Here is a 26,901-nt window from a genome sequence, read left to right as displayed (position 1 = left end):
AAGTCTTCATCCTATCCGGGAAGAAGAGTAGATCCGGACCAGCAACCATCTTCTTCCAAGCGGCATCTTCTATCTTCATCCGATGAGGACCGGCTCCATCTTGAAGACCTCCACCGCGGACCCATCTTCTTCCGACGACGCCTACTAGCCGAATGACGGTTCCTTTAAATGACGTCATCCAAGATGGCGTCCCTCGAATTCCGATTGGCTGATAGGATTCTATCAGCCAATCGGAATTAAGGTAGGAATATTCTGATTGGCTGATGGAATCAGCCAATCAGAATCAAGTTCAATCCGATTGGCTGATTGGATCAGAATATTCCTACCTTAATTCCGATTGGCTGATAGAATCCTATCAGCCAATCGGAATTCGAGGGACGCCATCTTGGATGACGTCATTTAAAGGAACCGTCATTCGTCGTTCAGTCGTCGGCCAGGATGGATATTCCGCGTCGGAGGTCTTCAGGATGCTGCCGCTCTGCTCCGGATGGATGACGATAGAAGATCCCGCTTGGATGAAGACTTCAATCGGATGGAGGACCTCTTCTTGCTCCGCTTGGATGAAGAATTTGGCTCGGCTGGGTGAAGACGACTCAAGGTAGGGAGATCTTCAGGGGCTTAGTGTTAGGTTTATTTAAGGGGGGTTTGGGTTAGATTAGGGGTATGTGGGTGGTGGGTTGTAATGTTGGGGGGGGGTATTGTATGTTTTTTTTTACAGGCAAAAGAGCTGAACTTCTTGGGGCATGCCCCGCAAAGGGCCCTGTTCAGGGCTGGTAAGGTAAAAGAGCTTTGAACTTTAGTAATTTAGAATAGGGTAGGGCATTTTTTTATTTTGGGGGTCTTTGTTATTTTATTAGGGGGCTTAGAGTAGGTGTAATTAGTTTAAAATTGTTGTAATATATTTCTAATGTTTGTAAATATTTTTTTATTTTTTGTAACTTAGTTCTTTTTTATTTTTTGTACTTTAGTTAGTTTATTTCATTGTATTTATTTGTAGGAATTGTATTTAATTTATTTATTGATAGTGTAGTGTTAGGTTTAATTGTAGATAATTATAGGTATTTTATTTAATTAATTTATTGATAGTGTAGTGTTAGGTTTAATTGTAACTTAGGTTAGGATTTATTTTACAGGTCATTTTGTAATTATTTTAACTATTTTAGCTATTAAATAGTTCTTAACTATTTAATAGCTATTGTACCTGGTTAAAATAAATACAAAGTTACCTGTAAAATAAATATTAATCCTACAATTTATATTGTAGCTATATTAGGATTTATTTTACAGGTAAGTATTTAGCTTTAAATAGGAATAATTTATTTAATAAGCGTTAATTAATTTCATTAGATTAAAATTATATTTAATTTAGGGGGGTGTTAGTGTTAGGGTTAGACATAGCTTTAGGGGTTAATACATTTATTAGAATAGCAGTGAGCTCCAGTCGGCAGATTAGGGGTTAATGTTTGAAGTTAGGTGTCGGCGAAGTTAGGTGTCGGATTAGGGGTTAATACTATTTATTATAGGGTTAGTGAGGCGGATTAGGGGTTAATAACTTTATAATAATAGCGGTGCGGTCCGCTCGGCAGATTAGGGGTTAATAAGTGTAGGCAGGTGGAGGCGACGTTGTGGGGGGCAGATTAGGGGTTAATACATATAATATAAGGGTCGGCGATGTTAGGGCAGCAGATTAGGGGTACATAGGGATAATGTAAGTAGCGGCGGTTTACGGAGCGGCAGATTAGGGGTTAAAAATAATATACAGGGGTCAGCGATAGCGGGGGCGGCAGAATAGGGGTTAATAAGTGTAAGGTTAGGGGTGTTTAGACTCGGGGTACATGTTAGAGTGTTAGGTGCAGACGTAGGAAGTGTTTCCCCATAGCAAACAATGGGGCTGCGTTAGGAGCTGAACGCGGCTTTTTTGCAGGTGTTAAGTTTTTTTTCAGCTCAAATAGCCCCATTGTTTCCTATGGGGGAATCGTGCACGAGCACGTTTTTGAGGCTGGCCGCGTCCGTAAGCAACTCTGGTATCGAGAGTTGCAGTTGCGTTAAATATGCTCTACGCTCCTTTTTTGGAGCCTAGCGCTGACATTATATGGACTCTCAATACCAGAGTTATTTTTATGGTGCGGCCAGAAAAAAGCCAGCGTTAGATACGCGGGTCGTTACCGACAAAACTCTAAATCTAGCCGTAGATTTGCACAATCAACAAATGCAAGATAACAAGACAATGCAATAGCACTTAGTCTTAACTTCAAATTAGTAGATTTTTTTCTGTTAATTTTAAAAGTTATGTATTTTTCCACTCCCCCTGTACCATGTGACAGCCATCAGCCAATCACAAATGCATACACGTACTATGTGACAGCCATCAGCCATTCACAAATGCATACACACTTATTCTTGCACATGCTCAGTAGGAGCTGGTGACTCAAAAAGTTGAAATATAAAAAGACTGTGCACATTTAATTAATGGAAGTAAATTGGAATGTTTTTTTAAAATGGCATGCTCTATCTGAATAATGAAAGTTTAATTTTGATTGAGTGTCCCTTTAAGCGTTTTAAACAACCTGGTCTCACTGATTGATCTCAACAGCTGTATGAAGGTGAAGTTTGCTCAAAATTCACAATACAGTAAGTTAACTGACAGAAAAGTATTATATACTAAACTAGTGACAAAAACAAGTTAAAGTTTAGTGAAAACATTTCATTTTAATTTGTATTTGCTGCTAGCTGAGACTTTATATCAGTCCCAGTTGTTCTACTGTTAACTTTTCTCTCTGCTGTGAAATTCTGTATCCTAGAGAGCCCTTATTACTTTCTATGGAAGGAATCTTTCATATCTCTGAGAATTCCAGTTTCTCCCCCTTTTTTTATAGCTTTCAATGAGTTCAGCCTCTGTGAAGTCTGCACTATAATTTCTCTACAAACTAGAGAATATTTGCTTATCTGGTATGAGACTAATTTGTTAAAGTTAGAAATAAACTGTGAAAGTATAATCAGAATTTGTAAAATGACAATAATAAATAAACTGCTGTATACAGCATAAAATACATAATAGAAATTGCAAAGTTTAAATGTAATAAAAGTTCATTCGAAATGTAAAGAAAAATAAAATACAGAGCACAAAGTTTAAATGCAGCATAAACAAAGCGGCAGGGACAGATTATCTTCCTGGGGAGCTTTACAAACTACTTGGCTCAGAAATTGTTCCCACCTTTACTAAGCTCTTCAATGATTATTTTATCTTGGGCCACAAACCATCAACCCTCTTTGTGGAGTCTATCATTACATTAATTAAAAAGAAAGGGAAAGATCCAGAATCTATAGACTCCTATAGACCGATATCTCTGTTAAACAGTGATTACAAAATAATGACAAGCATATTAGCCAGACAGACTTAAAACGGCGTTGGACCCATTAATCATAATACAGATCAAGTGGGATTTATGAGAAACAGGAATATAACTATGAATATTTGTAAACTATTCCTGCTATTAGATCATGTTTGGAATATGAATAAGAAGGAAGGAAATAAGTTAAATGCTAATACTGCAATACTCCATCGAGGCTCAAAAAGCATTTGACTCTTGTATCTTGTGGAATCATCTTTTTTATACTATGGGGAAATTCAAATTTACAGGATACTTCCCAGAATTTATTCAGACTATGTATTCCAATGCTTTCACATCAATATTAGTTAATGGTGGTATATCAGAGAAATTCCAACTCAAGAAACATACTTGATAGGGACACCCAATCTCTCCTCTTTTATTTAATCTTGCGACTGAACCTTTGGCAATTTATTTTAGAACTAGACAAAGGAATTCTAGTAGGAGATAAAAGACTGAAATTATTACTTTATGCTGACAATCTCTTACTATTTATTAGGGATGTAGAAAAAGAAGTAACTCTTATTCTACAGATAGTACACAATTTTGGATCTTTCTCCGGTTATCGTGCATAATACTTCTAACTCTGAAATCTTATGGCTTGGGTGTAATGTCCTTATATAGCAAACATTAACTCTTTATATGAATGATGCACTTGCAACTTCTAAATGTAAACTGGCACTTTATTTACTGCATGACATAGCAAGGTGCTCCTGTAGATTTGCACACAGTAATATGGATATTTACACATATATAGTCCTTTATAATGAATGGCTGCTGCACTCCTTATATTAGCAGTCCTGTACACTGTGTATGCAGCACTATAGTAATCCAGGGAAACTTATAACTGTATAACTGTTAACTGTATAACTGCAATATAACTTATAATGTGTAACTGACAGTTCTTACTCTTCCTGACTGGCTGATGCTGTATCCTCTGCAGTGATCTGTAGCTGACATTACACTTATTATTATTATTAGCACTTGTCAGATTCAGTCCTTGTACTTTATAACTGCATCACAAACTGTCACAAGATGGCTTCTCTGAACTGTACTGATTCTAAGCACAGCCCACTTGATGACATCATCTTTGTATGGAAGCCTCAATGTGCCCTTTGACCAAACCAGGAAGTAAGCACAACACTACATCTCCTTTCCTACTTATTTTTTTATTTTTATTTTTTAAATAAACTTAACTGCACAACAACAACCGTAAGATAAATCAGTCTTCTCCAGCATCCTCTTGTATTGTGGACGTGAAAGCTGCTTCTTGTTTCTTACGTTGACGAAAGTTTCTCTGATATGTTGCATGTTGTCTCCGGCGAGTGTCTCTGAGATTAACTTCAGGAGACCAACGAACAACAGGTGTTCGTTGCCTGGGAGTACGAGCATGACTATTGTGGTCCTGGATAGAATATCCTGACTCATCATTACAAGGTTCTTCTACTGAGGCTGGTATTTCTGAGTCATCTTCTGTAGTTGAGTCAGAGCCTGTGTTTGGATCATGCCAAACACCACCCCAGATATCAAAGTGATTGTCTGATTGCATTTTTATGTGATGGTCCTCACCAGCCTGTTCTCTCCTCTCTAGCCGTGGTCGTAGTTGGTTCACATGGCGGCGACACACACCTGATGGAGTGGTTATAACATACATCTTTGGGCCCTCAACCTGGGCAACAACACCTGGTGCCCATTTTTCCTCTGTATGGTACACCCTATACCAAACCAAGTCTCCTTCTGTATAGGTCCATGAAGGTTTTCCCACTCTCATTTTATCTTGCATGATGCGGACTGTTTCTGCTACATCTGGTGTGATTAAATCCAGCTTTGTACGGATCTTCCTGCCAAACAATAGTTGAGCTCGGGCAACTCCCGTGGTGGGGTGTTGAGTAACCCTATATTGTTGCAAAAATTGTAAAATGTTTTTAGTATTAACCTGCTTCTCTGCTTTTAGCGCTTTCAGTGCCCTTTTAAAGGTTTGGACAAATCTCTCTGCTTGCCCGTTGGTGGCTGGGTGATATGGTGCCGTCCGATGATGGTGAATTCCATTCGTATGTAAAAAATTCTGGAAGTCTTGTGACACAAACTGGGGACCATTGTCTGTGACCAGTTTTCTTGGCAACCCAAATACTGAAAACAGTCTTTCTAATGCTGATATGACTTCAGTAGTTTTAGTCCTTGTCATTGGAATTACTTCTGGCCACTTAGAGTGTGCATCAATTATGATTAAGTATGAGATTCCATCAATAGGACCGGCAAAGTCCAAATGTAGTCTCTCCCAAGGAGTAGTAGGCCAGTCCCATGGTTGTACAGCTCCTCGTGGAAGCTGTCCTTGAGCTTGAACACACCCTTTGCATGTCATAACATAGTTCTCAATGTCCTTATCAATGGCCGGCCACCAAACATGACCCCTAGCCTTCTGTTTCATTCTGACAATGCCTGGGTGTCCTTCATGAAGGAGTTTTAACGTAGCTTGCCATAGCCCATTAGGAACCAGAACTCTCTCACCCCATAAAATACATCCATTTCTGAGTGTGAGTTCTTTCGCTCGTAGTATGTATGCTCGCTGCACATCACAGCCAGTTCTTGGCCAGCCATCTCTCAAATACTTTGCCAGAAGTTGTAATTCAGTATCACAAGCTGTCTCCTTTGCAATTTGTTTGGCATGTACTATACCCGTAAAACACACACTTGGAAGGCTTTCTTGAACAACTGGTAAGGAATTCATTAGTGGAAGCCTGGACATGGCATCAGCATTGCCATGGAAATCATGGGCCCGGTATTTGATGCAGTAATGATATGCCCCCAAAGTTAGAGCATACCTTTGCAATCTAGCCGCTGTAGTGGTTGAAATTCCTTTCCTTGGATTAAAGATGGTCAGCAGTGGCTTATGGTCAGTTAAAAGAGTAAATTGTCTCCCATAAATATAGTTATGGAACTTCTTAACAGCCCATACAATGGCCAATGCTTCCTTGTCTAATTGGGAATAGTTCTTCTCTGCCGTCGTTAGAGAACGGGAAGCAAAGGCTACCGGTCGGTCTGTCCCATCTGGCATTGTGTGTGACAATACAGCCCCTAAACCATAAGGCGAAGCATCACATGCTATCATGAGTGGTTTCTGAAGATCATAGTGCATTAACATGCGGGAACACAGGAGTAGGTTCTTGAATTTCTGGAAGGCTTTATTGCATTCACTGCTCCACAACCAGGATCGATTTGTCTCAAGAAGCTGATGTAGTGGGTGTAACGTATGGGCTAGCTGGGGAAGAAAACGGTGGTAATAGTTAAGGAGACCAAGGTATGATCGTAGATGTGATGCATTCTGTGGTATAGGAGCTTCTTGCAAGGCCTTGACTTTGTCATCAGCAGTGTGTAGACCATGACAATCTATAACATGGCCACAAAATTCTAATTTGTCACGCATGAAAGCACACTTCTCCAAGTTGACCTTCAACCCATAGGTCATTAGCCGCTGCAGTACCCTCTCTACATTGTGTCAATGTTCTTCCTCCGTCCTGCCCGTGATTAACATGTCATCTAAAAGGCATTGGACATAGGGTAGTCCATTTAACAGTTCTTCCATGGTGCGTTGCCAGATGGGTGGTGCAGGAGCAATGCCAAAGACCATACGATTATATTGAAATAAACCACGGTGAGTATTGATGGTGAGTAACCTGCGGGAATCTGGATGTACTTCAAGTTGAAGGTAAGCATTTTTTAAATCAATCTTTGTGAAATGTTGTCCCCCAGCTAAGTTAGCAAAAATCTCTTCTGTTCTGGGTAATGGATACTTATCCACTGCTAACTGTTCATTCAACACCATCCTAAAGTCTCCACATATTCGGATCTGTCCATCTTTCTTTCTTACCGGTACAATAGGAGAAGCCCACTCACTACGATGCACTGGGGTTATAATCTTTAACTCTTCTAACCTCCTCAGTTCAGCATCAACTCCTGCCCTTAAAGCGAATGGCACAGTTCGTGCTTTGAAAAACTTTGGCCTTACTCCAGGTTTTAACTGTAACCGTACCCATTTGTTCTTAACTTTTCCCAGAACACTTTCAAACACCGGGGCATATTTGGTCTTAATGTTCTGAATCCACTGGGCACGATCAACTCCAATATGATGAACTTCACTGTTTTTGAGGCTCTCAGGCATGCCAAGGGCCCATATCCAGTCCCTTCCATAAAGAGGTGGGCCACCTGATTTTAGTATATATAGTGTAAGATTGGCAGTTTTACTGTTTGTACACACAGATACAGATGCACACCCCAGTGGCGTCAAGACTTCTCTGGAGTATGTTTGTAGCTTCAAGGTAGTGGGCTGCAGCAATACTGGAATTTTCAGCTGTTTCCAATCTTTAATTGTCATAACTAAAACTGCAGCCCCAGTATCTAAGTCCATGGTCAAATCTTTTCCTTCAATATTAACATGAACGGTCAAAGGCTCAGACCCTGCTGTCATGGTGTATACAGTCAAACTCTGAATAGTCATTTCCTCTTCTGAATCTGATGTGGCTCCCTTATAAGCCATGTGGTAATTTCCCTTCTTATGAGTTTTGCTTGAGACACTCTGCTGAGATCCTCTGCAAGCCTTCTTTAAGTGTCCTATTTTACCACAGCCATGACAACGAGCATTTTTAAATCTGCATTCAGAAGCTACATGATTCTGTGCTCCACATCTGTAACAGTTAATAGGCGATGCTGCTTTTGCTGAATATTTACTGGCTGGTTTAGTCTGTTGCTTCACATTAGAGAAAAATACCTGTTCTTCCTTAGTGTGAGAATGCGTCTGCAGTAAACTAGTGTCTCGTGTGGCCTGTTCCAAAACAGAAGCAATCTCTAGTGCTTTATGGAAGGTCAGGCTCTCCTCTGTCAAAAGTCGCCTTTGAATAGATTCTGTACTGATACCCATAACAAACTGATCTCTAAGGGCAATATTCAGATACTCCCCAAAAGCACAGGTGCTGGCCAATTTCTTTAAACTGATTGCAAATGTAGATACAGTCTCTTGTACCCCTTGGCGCCTGCTATAAAACTTGAACCGCTCAGCAATCTCTAATGGCCGTGGTTGGAAATGTTGTGTTAAGATCTGTATTATTTCAGACAAAGACTTAGTGGCTGGCTTTTCTGGGTGTAGCAGATCTTTTAGAATCTCATATGTTTTAGCACCAATAGTTGTCAGACAGACAGCAGCAGACTTAGGCCTAGATTTGGAGTTTGGCGTTAGCCGTGAAAACCAGCGTTAGAGGCTCCTAACGCTGGTTTTGGCCGCCCGCTGGTATTTGGAGTCAGTGATTAAAGGGTCTAACGCTCACTTTTCAGCCGCAACTTTTCCATACCGCAGATCCCCTTACGTCAATTGCGTATCCTATCTTTTCAATGGGATCTTCCTAACGCCGGTATTTAGAGTCGTTTCTGAAGTGAGCGTTAGAGCTCTAACGACAAAACTCCAGCCGCAGGAAAATAGCAGTAGTTAAGAGCTTTCTGGGCTAACGCCGGTTCATAAAGCTCTTAACTACTGTACCCTAAAGTACACTAACACCCATAAACTACCTATGTACCCCTAAACCGAGCTCCCCCCACATCGCCGCCACTCGATTAAAATTTTTTAACCCCTAATCTGCCGACCGCCACCTACGTTATACTTATGTACCCCTAATCTGCTGCCCCTAACCCCGCCGACCCCTGTATTACATTTATTAACCCCTAACCTGCCCCCCACAACGTCGCCGCCAGCTACTTAAAATAATTAACCCCTAATCTTCCGACTGCAAAGCGCCACCACCTACGTTATCCCTATGTACCCCTAATCTGCTGCCCCTAACACCGCCGACCCCTATATTATATTTATTAACCCCTAATCTGCCCCCATCAACGTCGCCGACACCTGCCTACACTTATTAACCCCTAATCTGCCGAGCGGACCTGAGCGCTACTATAATAAAGTTATTAACCCCTAACCCGCCTCACTAACCCTATGCGAGCTCAATCTGATTGGCTGATTGGATCAGCCAATCGGATTGAACTTGATTCTGATTGGCTGATTCCATCAGCCAATCAGAAAATTCCTACCTTAATTCCGATTGGCTGATAGAATCCTATCAGCCAATCGGAATTCGAGGGACGCCATCTTGGATGACGTCCCTTAAAGGAACAGTCATTCGTCGTTCAGTCGTCGGGCCGGATGGATGTTCCGCGCTGGAGGTCTTCAGGATCCTGCCGCTTCGCTCCGGATAGAAGACCATAGAAGATGCCGCCTGGATGAAGACTTCAATCGGATGGAAGATCCTCTTCTGCCCCGCTTGGATGAAGACTTTGACCGGATCATGGACCTCTTCACCCCCCTGCTTGGGCTCGGATCAGGACATCGGAGGAGCTTTTCAGGACGGATCGGTGAACCTGGATGGTGAAGACAAGGTAGGAAGATCTTCAGGGGCTTAGTGTTAGGTTTATTTAAGGGGGGTTTGGGTTAGATTAGGGGTATGTGGGTGGTGGGTTGTAATGTTGGGGGGGGGGTATTGTATGTTTTTTTTTACAGGCAAAAGAGCTGAAATTCTTGGGGCATGCCCCGCAAAGGGCCCTGTTCAGGGCTGGTAAGGTAAAAGAGCTTTTACCTTTTTTAATTTAGAATAGGGTAGGGATTTTTTTATTTTGGGGGGCTTTGTTATTTTATTAGGGGGCTTAGAGTAGGTGTAATTAGTTTAAAATTGTTGTAATATTTTTCTTATGTTTGTAAATATTTTTTTATTTTTTTTAACTTAGTTCTTTTTTATTTTTTGTACTTTAGCTAGTTTATTTAATTGTATTTATTTGTAGGAATTGTGTTTAATTAATTTATTGATAGTGTAGTGTTAGGTTAATTGTAGGTAATTGTAGGTAGTTTATTTAATTAATTTATTGATAGGGTAGTGTTAGGTTTAATTATATCTTAGGTTAGGATTTATTTTACAGGTAAATTTGTTATTATTTTAACTAGGTAACTATTAAATAGCTATTGTACCTGGTTAAAATAATTACCAAGTTGCCTGTAAAATAAATATAAATCCTAAAATAGCTATAATATAATTATAATTTATATTGTAGCTATATTAGGATGTATTTTACAGGTAAGTATTTAGCTTTAAATAGGAATAATTTATTTAATAAGAGTTAATTTATTTCGTTAGATTTAAATTATATTTAACTTAGGGGGGTGTTAGTGTTAGGGTTAGACTTAGCTTTAGGGGTTAATCCATTTATTATAGTAGCGGTGAGCTCCAGTCGTCAGATTAGGGGTTAATAATTGAAGTTAGGTGTCGGCGATGTTAGGGAGGGCAGATTAGGGGTTAATACTATTTAGGATAGGGTTAGTGAGGCGGATTAGGGGTTAATAACTTTATTATAGTAGCGCTCAGGTCCGCTCGGCAGATTAGGGGTTAATAAGTGTAGGCAGGTGTCGGCGACGTTGTGGGGGGCAGATTAGGGGTTAATAAATATAATATAGGGGTCGGCGATGTTAGGGCAGCAGATTAGGGGTACATAGGGATAACGTAGGTTGCGGCGGTTTACGGAGCGTCAGATTAGGGGTTAAAAAAAATATGCAGGGGTCAGCGATAGCGGGAGAGGCAGATTAGGGGTTAATAAGTGTAAGGTTAGGGGTGTTTAGACTCGGGGTACATGTTAGAGTGTTAGGTGCAGACGTAGTAAGTGTTTCCCCATAGGAAACAATGGGGCTGCGTTAGGAGCTGAACGCTGCTTTTTTGCAGGTGTTAGGTTTTTTTTCAGCTCAAACAGCCCCATTGTTTCCTATGGGGATATCGTGCACGAGCACGTTTTTGAGGCTGGCCGCGTCCGTAAGCAACTCTGGTATCGAGAGTTGCATTTGCGGTAAAAATGCTCTACGCTCCTTTTTTGGAGCCTAACGCAGCATTTGTTTGAACTCTCGATACCAGAGTTAAATTTATGGTGCGGCCAGAAAAAAGCCCGCGGAGCGTTAACAGCCCATCTACCGCCAAACTCCAAATCTAGGCCTTAGTATCTCCAATGTCATTGGCAAGTAAATACTGCTGTAGTCTTTCAGTCCAGGAAACCCAGTTATCTGTGTCAGGGTCAAATTCTTTCAATGCTCCAAATACAGCCATTATAGCGTGAGTTTGTGGTAGTATACTCGTCGCCAGATGTAATGTCCTTATATAGCAAACATTAACTCTTTATATGAATGATGCACTTGCAACTTCTAAATGTAAACTGGCACTTTATTTACTGCATGACATAGCAAGGTGCTCCTGTAGATTTGCACACAGTAATATGGATATTTACACATATATAGTCCTTTATAATGAATGGCTGCTGCACTCCTTATATTAGCAGTCCTGTACACTGTGTATGCAGCACTATAGTAATCCAGGGAAACTTATAACTGTATAACTGTTAACTGTATAACTGCAATATAACTTATAATGTGTAACTGACAGTTCTTACTCTTCCTGACTGGCTGATGCTGTATCCTCTGCAGTGATCTGTAGCTGACATTACACTTATTATTATTATTAGCACTTGTCAGATTCAGTCCTTGTACTTTATAACTGCATCACAAACTGTCACAAGATGGCTTCTCTGAACTGTACTGATTCTAAGCACAGCCCATTTGATGACATCATCTTTGTATGGAAGCCTCAATGTGCCCTTTGACCAAACCAGGAAGTAAGCACAACACTAGATCTCCTTTCCTACTTATTTTTTTTTTATTTTTTTATCCATACAGATCAAGTGGGATTTATGAGAAACAGGAATATAACTATGAATATTTGTAAACTATTCCTGCTATTAGATCATGTTTGGAATATGAATAAGAAGGAAGGAAATAAGTTAAATGCTAATACTGCAATACTCCATCGAGGCTCAAAAAGCATTTGACTCTTGTATCTTGTGGAATCATCTTTTTTATACTATGGGGAAATTCAAATTTACAGGATACTTCCCAGAATTTATTCAGACTATGTATTCCAATGCTTTCACATCAATATTAGTTAATGGTGGTATATCAGAGAAATTCCAACTCAAGAAACATACTTGATAGGGACGCCCAATCTCTCCTCTTTTATTTAATCTTGCGACTGAACCTTTGGCAATTTATTTTAGAACTAGACAAAGGAATTCTAGTAGGAGATAAAAGACTGAAATTATTACTTTATGCTGACAATCTCTTACTATTTATTAGGGATGTAGAAAAAGAAGTAACTCTTATTCTACAGATAGTACACAATTTTGGATCTTTCTCCGGTTATCGTGCATAATACTTCTAACTCTGAAATCTTATGGCTTGGGGACTCTCGAAATAACGATATTCCATTTAAGGAAATGTTGTTTTACATATTTAGGTATAAAAATTTGTAAGGACTCCAAACTCTGGTATAAGCTTAATTATCCACCTCTTATTTCCAAGATTAAGTTAGATGCATGGTCTTGTTTAACTTTGCCCCTAAGGCTAAAATTAACCTTATTAAGATGATTATTTTGCCAAAATTACAATACTTGTTTTAAAATATCCCACTTTTACTGAGGAAAAACGATTTAAGACAATTGAATATGTTTTTTTAGTTTCTTTTTATGGGGGTCAGGTAAGCCCTAGAGAAATTAACACAATTAAAATAGTTTGGTGGCATGGCTTTTCCATCAATATATATATAACATTATTGGCTCGGTAAGATCGCAGTAGGTTGGTTATCTGACAAAGGATATCTAATGGGCACTAGAAATAGAAAAAAGTTTAATATATCCGTTTACTTTACAAACACTGCTTCATTGTCCTCTTGAATTTATTCCTAGAGAAATTAAGAGACGGTTAACACTTTATAATGTTATTAAAGCATGGCAATTATTGGCTAAACTGGTGAAAGAAAATCCCCATATTTCTAGCCTATTACCTATTAAAGGGAACTCCTCTTTTATAGAAGGAGTAAGCAATGGAATATTTAAAGAATGGTCCTGAAAGGGCTTGAAGTTTGGGTTCCAACTACACAAACCAGATTTGACAGGCCTTTTCACTTTGAAAGATTAAAGACGCTATATGATCTCTCGAATAGCGATTTTTATGCTTATTTGCAAATCCGCCACTGGTTGTATATAATTACAAAAGGGTTTGACTTTTCCTGGGAGCATTCTGGTATACAGATTGGCTTAACTTTATTAAAACAGGGAACATATTAAATTAAGTACTAGTATAATCTTATCTTCAAAATGTCAGGTAAAGAACATATACAAAACTTGGTGTTAAAATGGGCACAAGATTTAAAGAACATTAAAGAGCTTAGCATAATACAAAGTATTCAAAGAGTGGAGAAAACCACCTTATCGGCAGCCTGGTGAGAATCCTATGTTAAATTACTAAATCATACATCTGTAGTTCAAGCCATTATAAAAAATGGTATCCAAAGGTACAAGTATGCTGTTCTAAATCAGCTAGATTACGAGTTTGGCGTTATGAGTGAAAAAGCAGCGTTATGGCCCATAACGCTTCATTTTCCCTAACGCCGCTATTACAAGTCTTGTCAGTATAGGTGTACCGCACACCTTTTAGCCAGTCACGCAACGTCAGTACCACACTTTTTAAAAAGTCCTTTTTCAATGGGACTTCTATAGCGCCGGTATTACGAATTTGCCTAGGAGGCCAAAAAGTGAGCGGTACACTCTATAACCACAAGATCCGTACTGCCATCTAAAGTCAGTAGTTATGAGTTTTACGTTACAAAGCTGTAACATAAAACTCATACGCCTAGATTTAGAGTTCTGCGGTAGCCGTCAAAAGCAGCGTTAAGGGGTCCTAACGCTGCTTTTGGCCGGCCGCTGGTATTTAGAGTCAGCCAGGAAAGGGTCTAAGGCTCACTTTCAAGCCGCGACTTTTCCCTACCGCAGATCCCCTTACGCCAATTGCGTATACTATCTTTTCAATGGGATCTTCCTAACGCTGGTATTTAGAGTCTTGGCTGAAGTGAGCGGTAGACCCTCTACCGACAAGACTCCAGCCGCAGAAAAAAGTCAGTAGTTAAGAGCTTTCTGGGCTAACGCCGGTTTATCAAGCTCTTAACTACTGTGCTATAAAGTACACTAACACCCATAAACTACCTATGTACCCCTAAACCAAGGTCCCCCCACATCGCCGCCACTATAATAAATTTATTTAACCCCTAATCTGCCGACCGCACACCGCCGCCACCTACATTATCCCTATGAACCCCTAATCTGCTGCCCCTAACATCGCCGACACCTACATAATATTAATTATCCCCTAATCTGCCCCCCCAACGTCGCCGCTATCTAACTACACTTATTAACCCCTAATCTGCTGACCGGACCTCGCCACTACTCTAATAAAGTTATTAACCCCTAAACCGCCACACTCCCGCCTCGCAAACCCTATAATAAATAGTATTAACCCCTAATCTGCCCTCCCTAACATCGCCGCCACCTAACTTCAAGTATTAACCCCTAATCTGCCGACTGGACCTCGCCGCTACTCTAATAAATTTATTAACCCCTAAAGCTAAGTCTAACCCTAACCCTAACAACCCCCTAAATTAAATATAATTTTAATCTAACGAAATAAATTAAATATTATTAACTAAAGTATTCCTATTTAAAACTAAATACTTACCTGTAAAATAAACCCTAATATAGCTACAATATAACAAATAATTATATTGTAGCTATTTTAGGATTTATATTTATTTTACAGACAACTTTGTATTAATTTTAACTAGGTACAATAGCTATTAAATAGTTATTTACTATTTAATAGCTACATAGTTAAAATAATTACAAAATTACCTGTAAAATAAATCCTAACCTAAGTTACAATTAAACCTAACACTACACTATCAATAAATAAATAAATAAAATAAATTACCTACAATTAGCTACAATTAAACTAAACTAAATTACAAAAACAAACACTAAATTACAAAAAATAAAAAAAGATTACAAGAATTTTAAGCGCCCCCAACATTACAACCCACCACCCACATACCCCTACTCTAACCCAAACCCCCCTTAAATAAACCTAACACTACCCCCTTGAAGATCTCCCTATCTTGAGTCATCTTCAACCAACCGGGCCGAAGTCTTCATTCTTCTATTCTTCTTCATTCTTCTATTGGCTGTTCCAATAGAATGCAAGCTCAATCTGATTGGCTGAATGGATCAGCCAATCGGATTGAACTTGAATCTGATTGGCTGATTCAATCAGCCAATCAGATTTTTCCTACCTTCATTCCGATTGGCTGATAGAATCCTATCAGCCAATCGGAATTCGAGGGACGCCATCTTGGATGACGTCACTTAAAGGAACCTTCATTCGGAGGTCTTGAAGATGGAGCCGCTCCTCGTCGGATGGATGAAGATAGAAGATGCCGCTTGGATGAAGTTGTCTGCCGGTCCGGATGTCCTCTTCTGCCCGGATAGGATGAAGACTTCTGCCGGTCTGGATGTCCTTTTCTGGTCCATCGGATGAAGACTTCGGCCCGGTTGGGTGAAGACGACTCAAGGTAGGGAGATCTTCAGTGGGGTAGTGTTAGGTTTATTTAAGGGGGGTTTGGGTTAGAGTAGGGGTATGTGGGTGGTGGGTTGTAATGTTGGGGGGTGGTATTGTGTTTTTTTTTACAGGCAAAAGAGCTGATTACTTTGGGGCATGCCCCGCAAAAAGCCCTTTTAAGGGCTGGTAATAGAGCTGTTAACTTTTGTAATTTAGATTAGGGTAGGGATTTTTTTTTATTTTGGGGGGCTTTGTTATTTTATTAGGGGGCTTAGAGTAGGTGTAATTAGCTTAAAATTCTTGTAATCTTTTTTATTTTTTGTAATTTAGTGTTTGTTTTTTTTTGTAATTTAGTTTAGTTTATTTAATTGTAGCTAATTGTAGGTAATTTATTTAATTTATTTATTGATAGTCTAGTGTTAGGTTTAATTGTAACTTAGGTTAGGATTTATTTTACAGGTAATTTTGTAATTATTTTAACTAGGTAGCTATTAAATAGTTAATAACTATTTAATAGCTATTGTACCTAGTTAAAATAAATACAAAGTTGCCTGTAAAATAAATATAAATCCTAAAATAGCTACAATATAATTATTCGTTATATTGTAGCTATATTAGGATTTATTTTACAGGTAAGTATTTAGTTTTAAATAGGAATACTTTACTTAATAAGAGTTAATTTATTTCGTTAGCTTAAAATTATATTTAATTTAGGGGGGTGTTAGGGTTAGACTTAGCTTTAGGGGTTAATAACTTTATTAGAGTAGCGGCGAGGTCCGGTCGGCAGATTAGGGGTTAATAAGTGTAGGTAAGGTAGCGGCGACGTTGGGGGGGCAGATTAGGGGGTAATAAATATTATGTAGGTGTCGGCGATGTTACGGGCAGCAGATTAGGGGTACATAGGTATAATGTAGGTTGCGGCGGTGTCCGGAGCAGCAGATTAGGGGTTAATTGTGTAATGCAGGTGTCAGCGATAGCGGGGGTGGCAGATTAGGGGTTAATAAGTGTAAGATTAGGGGTGTTTAGACTCAGAGTACATGTTAGGGTGTTAGGTGCAGACTTAGAAAGTGTTTCCCCATAGGAAACAATGGGGCTGCCCCATTGTTTCCTATGGGGGAATCGTGCACGAGCACGTTTTTCAAGCTAGCCGCTACCGTAAGCAACGCTGGTATTGAGGGTTGAAGTGGCGGTAAATGCGGCTTAACGCTCCCTTTTTGGAGCCTAACGCAGCCCTTCAGAGAACTCTAAATACCAGCGTTGTTTAGAAGCAGCGCTTGAAAAAAAACACGCGTAGCTAACGCACCCCTTTGGCCGCAAAACTCTAAATCTAGGCGATAAAGTGTTAAAAAGTACACTAACACCCATAAACTACCTATTAACCCCTAAACCGAGGCCCTCACGCATCGCAAACACTATAATAAATGTATTAACCTCTAATCTGCCGCTTTGGACATCCCCACCACTATTAAAATGTATTATCCCCTATTCCGCAGCTCCCTGACATAGTCGCTGCTATAATAAACCTATTAACCCCTAAACCCCTGCCCTCCCGCATCGCAAACACTATTTAAATATCATTAACCCCTAAACTGCCGTCCGCCCACACCGCCGCTATAATAAGCCTATTAACCCCTAAACCGCAAGCCCCCCACAACAAAATATACTTAAATAAACTATTAAACCCTAAACCGAAAGCTCCCCACAACGAAATATACTAAAACAGACTATTAACCCCTAAACCGAACGCCCCCCTAATTTTATATTAAAATTACAATTTCCCTATCTTAAAGGGACATTAAACACTTTGAGATGGTAATATAAAATGATAAATTGTATATAATAAAACAACTCTGCAATATAATTTCATTATTTATTTTGTCCTCTTTGCCTGTAATTCCACTCTGAAATTGTGAGCTTTTCAGTTCCTGTTAGAAATGGAAGTGCAGAACACTGTTAAATCCAGCACAACCATTGGCTGCACACTCTAGTGACCTATTTATAACTGTCTCTAATTGGCCACAGCAGAGAAGGTAACACAAGTTACAACATGGCAGCTCCCAGTGTTTTATAGACACTAAAACTTTACACTTATTTTGTCACTTTTTAAACAACTAATGAAACTTTAAAAAATACATCTACGTGTTAGTCATGGACTAATCTTTTCTTTGAATGCATCATTCTATCTAGCATGTATTTAGTGTAAAATGTCCCTTTAAATTCAATTAAAACTTACCTGTCAAATTAAATAAATTAATTTTAAACTAACAATTACACTAAGATAATTATTAAACTACAATTAAATTAACTACCAATTAAATTAAACTAAACATTAAAAAAATCCTAACACTACTCTAAAAATTACAAAAAGTATCTAATTACAAAAAAATAACTAAATTAGAAAAACAAAACAAACACTAAATTACAAAAAATAAGAAACAAATTATCAAAAATAAAAAAGAATTACACCTAATCTAATAGCCCTATCAAAATAAAAAAGCCCCCCCCCCCCAAAAAAAAAACAAACATAGCCTACAATAAACTACCAATGGCCCTTAAAAGGGCCTTTTGTGGGGCATTAGCTCTTTTACATGCCCAGACCCTAAACTAAAAATAAAACCCACCCAAAAAAACCTTAAAAAAACTAGGATTGAGCTCTCATCCTATTGGCTGATTGGAACAGCCAATAGGATTTTAGCAGCGCTAATCCTTTTGGCTGATTGTAATCTTTCAGCCAATAGGAATGCAAGGGACACCATCTTGGATGACGTCATTTGCATTGAAGTTCCAGTGTACGGCAGAGACCGTTTGAAGAGGATTCTCCGTGCTGGATGGATCCGCTCCTCGCCGGATGGATGAAGATAGAAGATGCCGTCTGGATGAAGACTTCTTGCCGCCTTAATGAGGACTTCGCCGGCTGGATGAAGATGGAAGAGGTCGCCCGGATGAAGACTTTTTACCGCCTGGATGAGGACTTCGCCGGCTGGATGGATCCTTCAAAGCGGGACTTCAAGAGCTGTAAGTGGATCGTCGGAGGTTAGTGTTAGGTTTTTTTAAGGGTTTTTTGGGTGGGTTTTATTTTCAGTTTAGGGTCTGGGCATGTAAAAGAGCTAAATGCCCTTTTAAGGGCAATGCCCATACAAATGCCTTTTCAGGGCAATGGGGAGCTTAGTTTTTTTTTTAGATAGTTATTTTATTTGGGGGGGGGGATTGATTGTGGGGGTGGTGGGCTTTACTGTTGGGTGGGGGTGTTTGTATTTTTTTTACAGGTAAAAGAGCTGTTATCTTTGGGGCAATGCCCCACAAAAGGCCCTTTTAAGGGCCATTGGTAGTTTATTGTAGGCTAGGGATTTTTTTTTATTTGGGAGGGGGCTTTTTTTATTTTGATAGGGTTTATGTTAGGGTGTTAGGTTTAAACGTACCTTTTTATTTCCCCATAGACATCAATGGGGCTGTGTTACAGAGCTTTTCATTCTGCGATCGCAGGTGTTAGTTTTTTTGCCGGCTCTCCCCACTGATGTCTATGGGGAAATCGTGCACGAGTATGTCAAAGCAGCACTTGATTTCGGTGCGGTATGGAGCTGAACGCAACCATTTCGCCCGCACAAGCCTGCTTTTTTAAAACTCGTTGTGACGTGAGTCACCAAGATCTGAGGGCCTATTATGGAACATTCTTTGGGCTGGAGGTACATGGGCTTAAGGATACCCAGAGACTGCATGGAAATGTGGAATTTTATATGCTGGACACCCCATGTACTTTCATAACTCTGTCTTATGTCCATGTCACCCTGTATCCATAAATACAGGATGGGTACAGGGTGTGAGTGCCCCTTGTGGGAGCAATTGTGACTCTATAAACCAAGTGGGCATAAAGGACTTAATAGCTAATAAGGGCTGTTCTTATATTCTGTAATAAGATGTATTTTATTTACGTTTCAGATCTGATTGTGTCTCAGGAGTCTGTCTGGGTAAACTGATTGTGTTCCTGTGTGATTATGTTAACTAGACTGCCCAACATCAGATTGTCTGAGTAAACTTTCTTCCCCAGTTAATTAACTTGATATGTTAATCTGTTTTACCTGTGAATAGACAATTGTTAGAGGTTTGATGTATTGTTCATATGTTTGCTTTACTGTTTAACCAATGCCCTCTGTAACCTGAAGCTCTGTAAATCTGCAATGCCAGGGTGTATAAATCTGTGTGTTGCTTTCAAATAAAGTGTTCATTTTTGTGTTGCCTCAGATCTGTCCTTCATAACTTTAGACTGCGGTCAAAGCGGGGGTACCAGGAGCTATTGCTCTGGATAAAAGGATGTCCAGGACAAGGGAAGTGTTCTGACGGAGGTACTCATTTGGGGTACCAGGCGGTACGTTACACTCATAATACCAGTGTTATATGGAGGTGAAAACGTCGCATTTGTGGCGGTCGTTAAAATCCCTATAGCGCTCCAAACTTGTAATCTAGCTGAATGTAAATTAGTTGACGCCGATTTGTTACATCAATTTTGGGCTTGTCCCAAAATCAAAGAATTCTGGTGTTGCGTCAACTTTTGGCTCAATAGAATCCTTAAAGATAAGATTATTCTGGATAAATATTAGGTCTTTTTTTCTATATGAGAGAAAGAATAAATGGGATCATGTTCACCTTATCAATACTATCATTTTGGGGTCTAGATGTCTGAATCTTAAAGAGTGAAAAGATAATAAAGAACCATCCTTGGGGTCAATTTATCAAGCTTCGTATGGAGCTTGATGCCCCTTGTTTCTAAAGACCGCTGCTCCATAACCTGTCCGCCTGCTCTGAGGCGGCGGACAGAAATCAACCCGATCGAATAAGATCAGGCTGATTGACACCCCCTGCTAGCAGCCAATTGGCCGCGAATCTGCAGGGGGCGGCACTGCACCAGTAGTTCCCCAGAACTGCTGGTGCAATTATAAATGCTGACAGGGTATACTGACGGCATTTATCAATGTGTGGCGGACATGATTCGCAATAGCGGATCATGTCTGATCGCACAATGATAAATCTACCCCCTTGAATAAACTTTTCAATCGAATGCAGAAGCAAGCAGTAATAGAACAATTTGATCTGCCTATATGTTCTATAAGTATCTAAGGAAATGGTTATGCTTCATCAATTCATATAATAGCAGTACGCCAAATCAATTCCTGGTTCCCTTACAAAACTTCATTTTCCTAGACACATATTGAGGAAGATTAAGGATTGACAAATCAAGGACATCTAGTTGACAGTAACTGATGGGATGACGATCTCTCTCCTAATGCCTTTCTTTTCCATCTGATCCCTATTTTTTTTTCTTTCTTCTCTCCCCTCCTCGGGCCCTTAGCTCGCCTTAAGAAACGTTTAGAGGCGTTCTCTGGTTAACACCTTCCTTATATAAATTGGAAGATAAAGTATTTTGTTATTTTTTCTTTCTTGTTTTATTATTTTTACAAATTAACTAAAAGTTGGGTTGTTGATTACTTATACGATATCTGTTTTTGCTATGTATATAGATTATTATTGATGTGAGGGTAAACATCTGCGGAACTAAGACAAAAGTCATTTGATAATATTATTATGTTTATCTGTATTTTTATTTTGTGCCACTAATTTCATGACAATCATCTGGTAACATGATATGAACTACTTCTTTTCTTCTAAATACAAATAAATAAAAAAAAAGAACTCTCATGTCATACAGTGTTATATTACAGTTGGCTTTTCTCTCCTTCACATACAGATATACGTGGGGACATTTAGCAAAATCTGCCTTATTAGAATCTCACTAGGGATCTCGCAGTGCTGGAGAATCATTTTATATCATCTTGTCTGAGTGGAGAGATTTATCTCATCAGGCCCTGATAGTCTGCAGGCTATATCTCCTCTGTGGAAGACGTGATGCACAAAACAAGGAATATTTTCCAGCTCATGTTCATTCTCAGTTGAGTATATCTTTTCTTTTTCTACAGGATGGTGATATGTCACATTCAGTGATGTAACGGAGCAAGATATGGAACTGATAAGGGCAGTAAAGTCCATAAACTGCAAGTGCTGAGAGAACTGAGCCCTTGGGCATTGACGAATGGTGAAGGCCATTCATAGTAAACACGAGGACAACAGAGATATCAGTGGTGCTGAAGGGGTTTCACCAGAACCGTATGAACCTGGGAACTACACAGATTACTGAGTTCACTAATGGCTGCAGTAGTGGTGGTCATACACAATCAGTACTTCTGTTTGTCTAGTGTGAGTGGTATCACCTGGCCTCTTCTTTACAAGCTAGTGATCAGACATGCAATAAAACGTCTCTTTATGTAAATGTTAGTGACACTCTACTCCTCTCTGTACCTGATGTCATCCCCTTCTCGGTTTGTGAGTTGTGGTTTTCCAGTGAGAAACTGATGTACAGTCACAGAGATATCGATAGCGAGGACATAGCCTAGTGGGGAACAAAGAAGGACATGAAGATCAGGTTGCCCCCAGCTCTGCACACAACCAACCAAAGGAAAGTCAGAAATAATAACACAAATTAACAGTTAGAATCCCCAGACATAGTGGGGAAAGCCATCTGCCCCAGTTCAATCAATTCCCATCTTTTTGGAAATTCTAACAAGTTTTAATGATAAATCGCACTCTCATTTACAGATGAAAAAACAATCCTCTTTGTTTTGATCACTATAGGGTCAATCACTTTCTGTAAAACAACGATATCTAATGATTTTTATAACAAATTTACCATTAAAGTCTATGGATATTGTAGTAGATAAATGATTGATAAGGATTGTGATCAGCCCCTACGTGCAACATTTTTACACAAACTCTTTCCATTTAGTGCTCAAGGCACAAGCCCATTCCTGAGAATACCTCAGTATGCAATCATTGACAGGAGTGGCATTTCAACAAAGGGGCCAAACCAAGAGAACAGATTGACTTGAAAACATAATTGTTGTTTTATCTGAATCATGAAAGTTTAATTCTGGCTGACATATCACTACTGTAGCTCTGTATGTGACTGCAGGATTTATCTAATCTTTATATGTATAAAAATATGTGTCTGCAGTGCTTATAGAACATGTATATGAGCCAGTATATAAATGTATATAGATTACTGTGTATATGTATATATTATTATTATTATTATTATCAGGTATTTGTAGAGCGCCAACAGATTCTGCAGCGCTGTAAACATAGTCAGTGTACAGGATAGCTTTTGTAGGGATCAAGTGGGTACAGGGCCCTGCCGAGAGTTTCACTGTTGTAGTCGGCTCTTATGAAGGCGATCTGCAAACAGCTGGGCTCGTAGGCTTACATTCTAAGGGGTTTAAGGGGAAAGCAATGGAGTTAGGAAAAGTTAGTGTTGGTTGTAAGCATCCCTGAATAGTAGAGTTTTTAGGGAGCGCTTGAAGCTGTTAAAACTAGGGGAGAGTCTTGTGGAGCGAGGCAGGGAGTTCCACAAGATGGGGGTCAGTCTGGGGAAGTCCTGTAAACGGGAATGTGAGGAGGTAACAAGAGAGGAGGAGAGGAGGAGATCCTGAGCTGATCGAAGGGGACGGGAGGGAGAGTATCTGGAGACAAGTTCTGAAATGTAGGGGGAGCAGTGCAGTTGAGAGCTTTGTATGTCAGAGTGAGGATTTTGTGTTTAATAATAGAGGCAAGAGGAAGCCAGTGAAGGTATTGGCAGAGAGGTGTAGCCGATGAAGAGCGACGAGTAAGGAAGATGAGCCTGGCAGAGGCATTAATAATGGATTGTAAAGGAGCTATGCGGCAGCTAGGTAGACCAGAGAGGACGGAGTTGCAGTAGTCGAGGCGGGAAAGGATGAGAGAGTGGATTAAAATCTTAGTTGTATCTTGTGTAAGGAAATGTCTAATTTTAGAGATGTTTTTAAGGTGGAAGCGGCAGGCTTTAGCCAAGGACTGAATGTGAGGAGTGGAGGAAAGATCTGAGTCAAGTGTGACCCCAAGACATCGGACATGCGGGGTAGGAGTAATGATGGAATTATCAACAGTTATAGAAATTTTGGGGGTGGAGACATTGGAAGAAGGGGGAAAAATAAGGAGTTCAGTTTTTGAGAGATTTAGCTTAAGGTAGTGAGAGGACATCCAAGATGAGATATGAGAAAGACAGTTAGTGACACGGGTTAGTAAGGAAGGAGGTAGGTCTGGTGCAGAGAGGTAGATTTGGGTGTCATCGGCATACAAATGATATTGAAACCCATGGGACTTTATTAAGGAACCTAATGATGATGTGTAGATTGAAAAGAGAAGGGGACCAAGGACAGATCCTTGAGGTACCCCAACAGAAAGTGGTAACGGGGCAGAGGATGCTACGGAGAAGGCTACACTAAATGTACGGTTAGTCAGATAGGAAGAGAACCACGAGAGAGCTGTGTCGCAGATGCAGAAGGATTGGAGGGTTTGGAGCAGAAGAGGGTGGTCAACAGTGTCAAAGGCTGCAGACAGGTCAAGGAGGATAAGCAGAGGGAAGTGGCCTTTGGATTTTGCTGTAAGTAGGTCATTGGTAACCTTGACAATTGCTGTCTCTGTAGAGTGATGGGGATGAAATCCAGATTGCAGTGGGTCAAGAAGAGAGTTTAGTGTAAGGAAATGGGATAGACGTGCGTATACTAGCTTTTCGAGGAGCTTTGAAGCAAGAGGGAGTAGGGAAATAGGGCGGTAGTTGGATGGGGAGGTTGGATCGAGGGAAGGTTTTTTGAGGATAGGTGTGACCAGTGCATGTTTTAGAGATGAGGGAAATATACCAGTGCTGAGGGAGAGGTTGAAAATGAGTGTGAGTATGGGGGTGAGGGTAGAAGAGAGGGAGGGGAGTAGCTGTGAGGGGATGGGGTCAAGGGGACAGGTAGTGAGGTGGGAGGACAGTATAAGGGCAGAAACTTCATCCTCGTTAACAGGGGGCAAAAGAGCTGCATTTTTGGATATTTGGGTTTTGGATGATTGTGAGCTTTTGAGGGGGGTGGGAGATTGGTAGTATGTTGAGAGCTGATTTCACTTCTGATGGAGTCAATTTTGTTATTAAAGTGGCTGGCAAAATCTTGAGCTGAGAGAGAGATTGTATTAGGAGGTGGGGGTGGGCGGAGAAGAGTATTGAACGTGGAGAACAGACGTTTTGGGTTAGAGGAAAGAGTAGAGATGAGATTAGAGAAGTATTGTTGCTTATAGAGATTAAGGGCAGAATAGTAGGAGTTCAGGATGAACTTGTAGTGAAGAAAGTCAGCTGAACTCCGTGATTTCCTCCAGTGTCGCTCAGCAGTACGGGAACATCTGCGTAGGTACCGTGTCAGAGGAGTATGCCAGGGCTGGGGATGAGTGTGTGATTTCCGAGCAGTGGTAAGAGGGGCGAGATTGTCAAGGACGGATATAAGGGTGGAATTATAGTGGCAGATAGATTGTTCAGGGCAGGAAAAGGAGGAGAAGGATGAGAGGAGCGGTTTAAGGGAATTAGCAAGTTGTTGCTGATCTAAAGACCTAATGCTTCTGTGAAGTTTGGTGTGAGGAGTAGAAGGTGGGAGAGTTGTAGGAAGGGATGATATGTTGCAGGTAAGGAGATGGTGGTCAGAAAGAGGAAAAGGGGAGTTTGAGAAGTTTGAGAGAGTGCATCGACAGCTAAAGATCAGGTCAAGAGAGTGACCGTCTTTGTGAGTGGGAGAATCAGTCCATTGTGACAGACCGAAAGAGGAAGTGAGTTGCAGAAGTTGTTTAGCAGATGAGGCAGTGAGATTGTTAAGAGGGATGTTGAAGTCGCCAAGAATGAGGGCAGGGGTGTCTGAGGAAAGGAAATAGGGTAGCCAGTCGGCCAAGTGATCTAGAAATTGAGTTGAGGAGCCAGGGGGTCGGTATATGACTGCAACACGTACAGAGAGAGGGGAGAATAAGCGAATCATGTGGGTTTCGAATGAGGGAAAAGTGAGGGAAGAGATAGGATGTATTTGTTGAAAGGTGCAACGAGAGGAAAGTAAAATACCTACACCACCTCCTTGTCTATTACCAGACCTAGGAGTGTGGCTGAAGTGGAGACCCCCATGTGACAGAGCAGCAGTGGATGCTGTGTCTAGGGGAGAGAGCCAGGTTTCTGTTAAGGCCAGAAGGTTGAGGGAGTGGGAGATGAAGAGGTCATGTATAGAAGTGAGTTTGTTGCAAACAGAGCGAGAGTTCCAGCGTGCACAGGTGAAAGGGGTAGTGGCTTTAGATGCAAGAGGAATGTGAGAAAGGTGTGCAGAGTTTTGTTTTCTGAGTCTATGGGATGGTACACATGGATGTGCGTGGCTTGTCAGTGGTTGGGGACCGGGATTAGGGGAGATGTCACCAGCAGTAAGTAGAAGCAAGAGGGAGAGTGACATGAGATGAGATACAGATTTGCAGTAGTGAGACTGCTTTTGAGATGAGCTGCAGGGGGTAGAGAGAGTGTTTAGGAATAGGTAAAGTTCATGAGTAGAAAAGTAAGGTGAGTTTATATATATAAAAATAACAAGAGTATTGCATTGAGCAATGATACTTTTTTATGGGATTAACTATACATTTATAAGTTGACAAGCTTTCGGAAGAGTTCCTTCCTTTATTAAGTCTGAAGCAAATTTGCGTCTGCAAGTTTCATAATTTCCTGCGTCTTGTATTGCTATAGACTTGATAAAGGAAGGAACTCTTCTGAAAGCTTGTCAACTTATAAATGTATAGTTAGTCCCATAAAAAAGTATCATTGCTCAATGCAATACTCCTGTTATTTTGATATCTAAATCTCTGGACTAACACGGCTACTCCAATCAAAGAAAAAAATAAAAAAATATATATATATATGTATCTGTCTATATGTGCCTGTATATAACTGTATATTATAGCTTACTGCAGTGATTTTTAACCTATTTTTTGCCGTGGCACACTTTTTTAAATTAAAAAATCCTGTGGCACACCACCATCCCAAAATTTAAAAAAAATCACACATTGTAGCCTAATACAGCATATATATATACACATACACACAAACACACA

At 40.1% G+C, this 26,901-nt stretch overlaps 1 protein-coding gene across 1 annotated transcript in view; it reads right to left on the bottom strand.

Annotated features, from left to right (window-relative positions):
- The window catches only part of LOC128661761 (uncharacterized), a 111,367-nt gene that overhangs the window by 53,982 nt on the left and 30,484 nt on the right, over positions 1-26,901 (bottom strand). The window contains exon 2 of the mRNA XM_053715981.1: positions 22,249-22,339. Coding sequence (XP_053571956.1) covers positions 22,249-22,339 — 91 coding nt within the window. The remainder of the gene's footprint in view (positions 1-22,248; positions 22,340-26,901) is intronic.

Source organism: Bombina bombina, chromosome 5 (genome assembly GCF_027579735.1).
Source record: "Bombina bombina isolate aBomBom1 chromosome 5, aBomBom1.pri, whole genome shotgun sequence".
NCBI classification, from domain to species: domain Eukaryota; kingdom Metazoa; phylum Chordata; class Amphibia; order Anura; family Bombinatoridae; genus Bombina; species Bombina bombina.
This window is presented reverse-complemented; position numbering and strand designations above follow the sequence as displayed.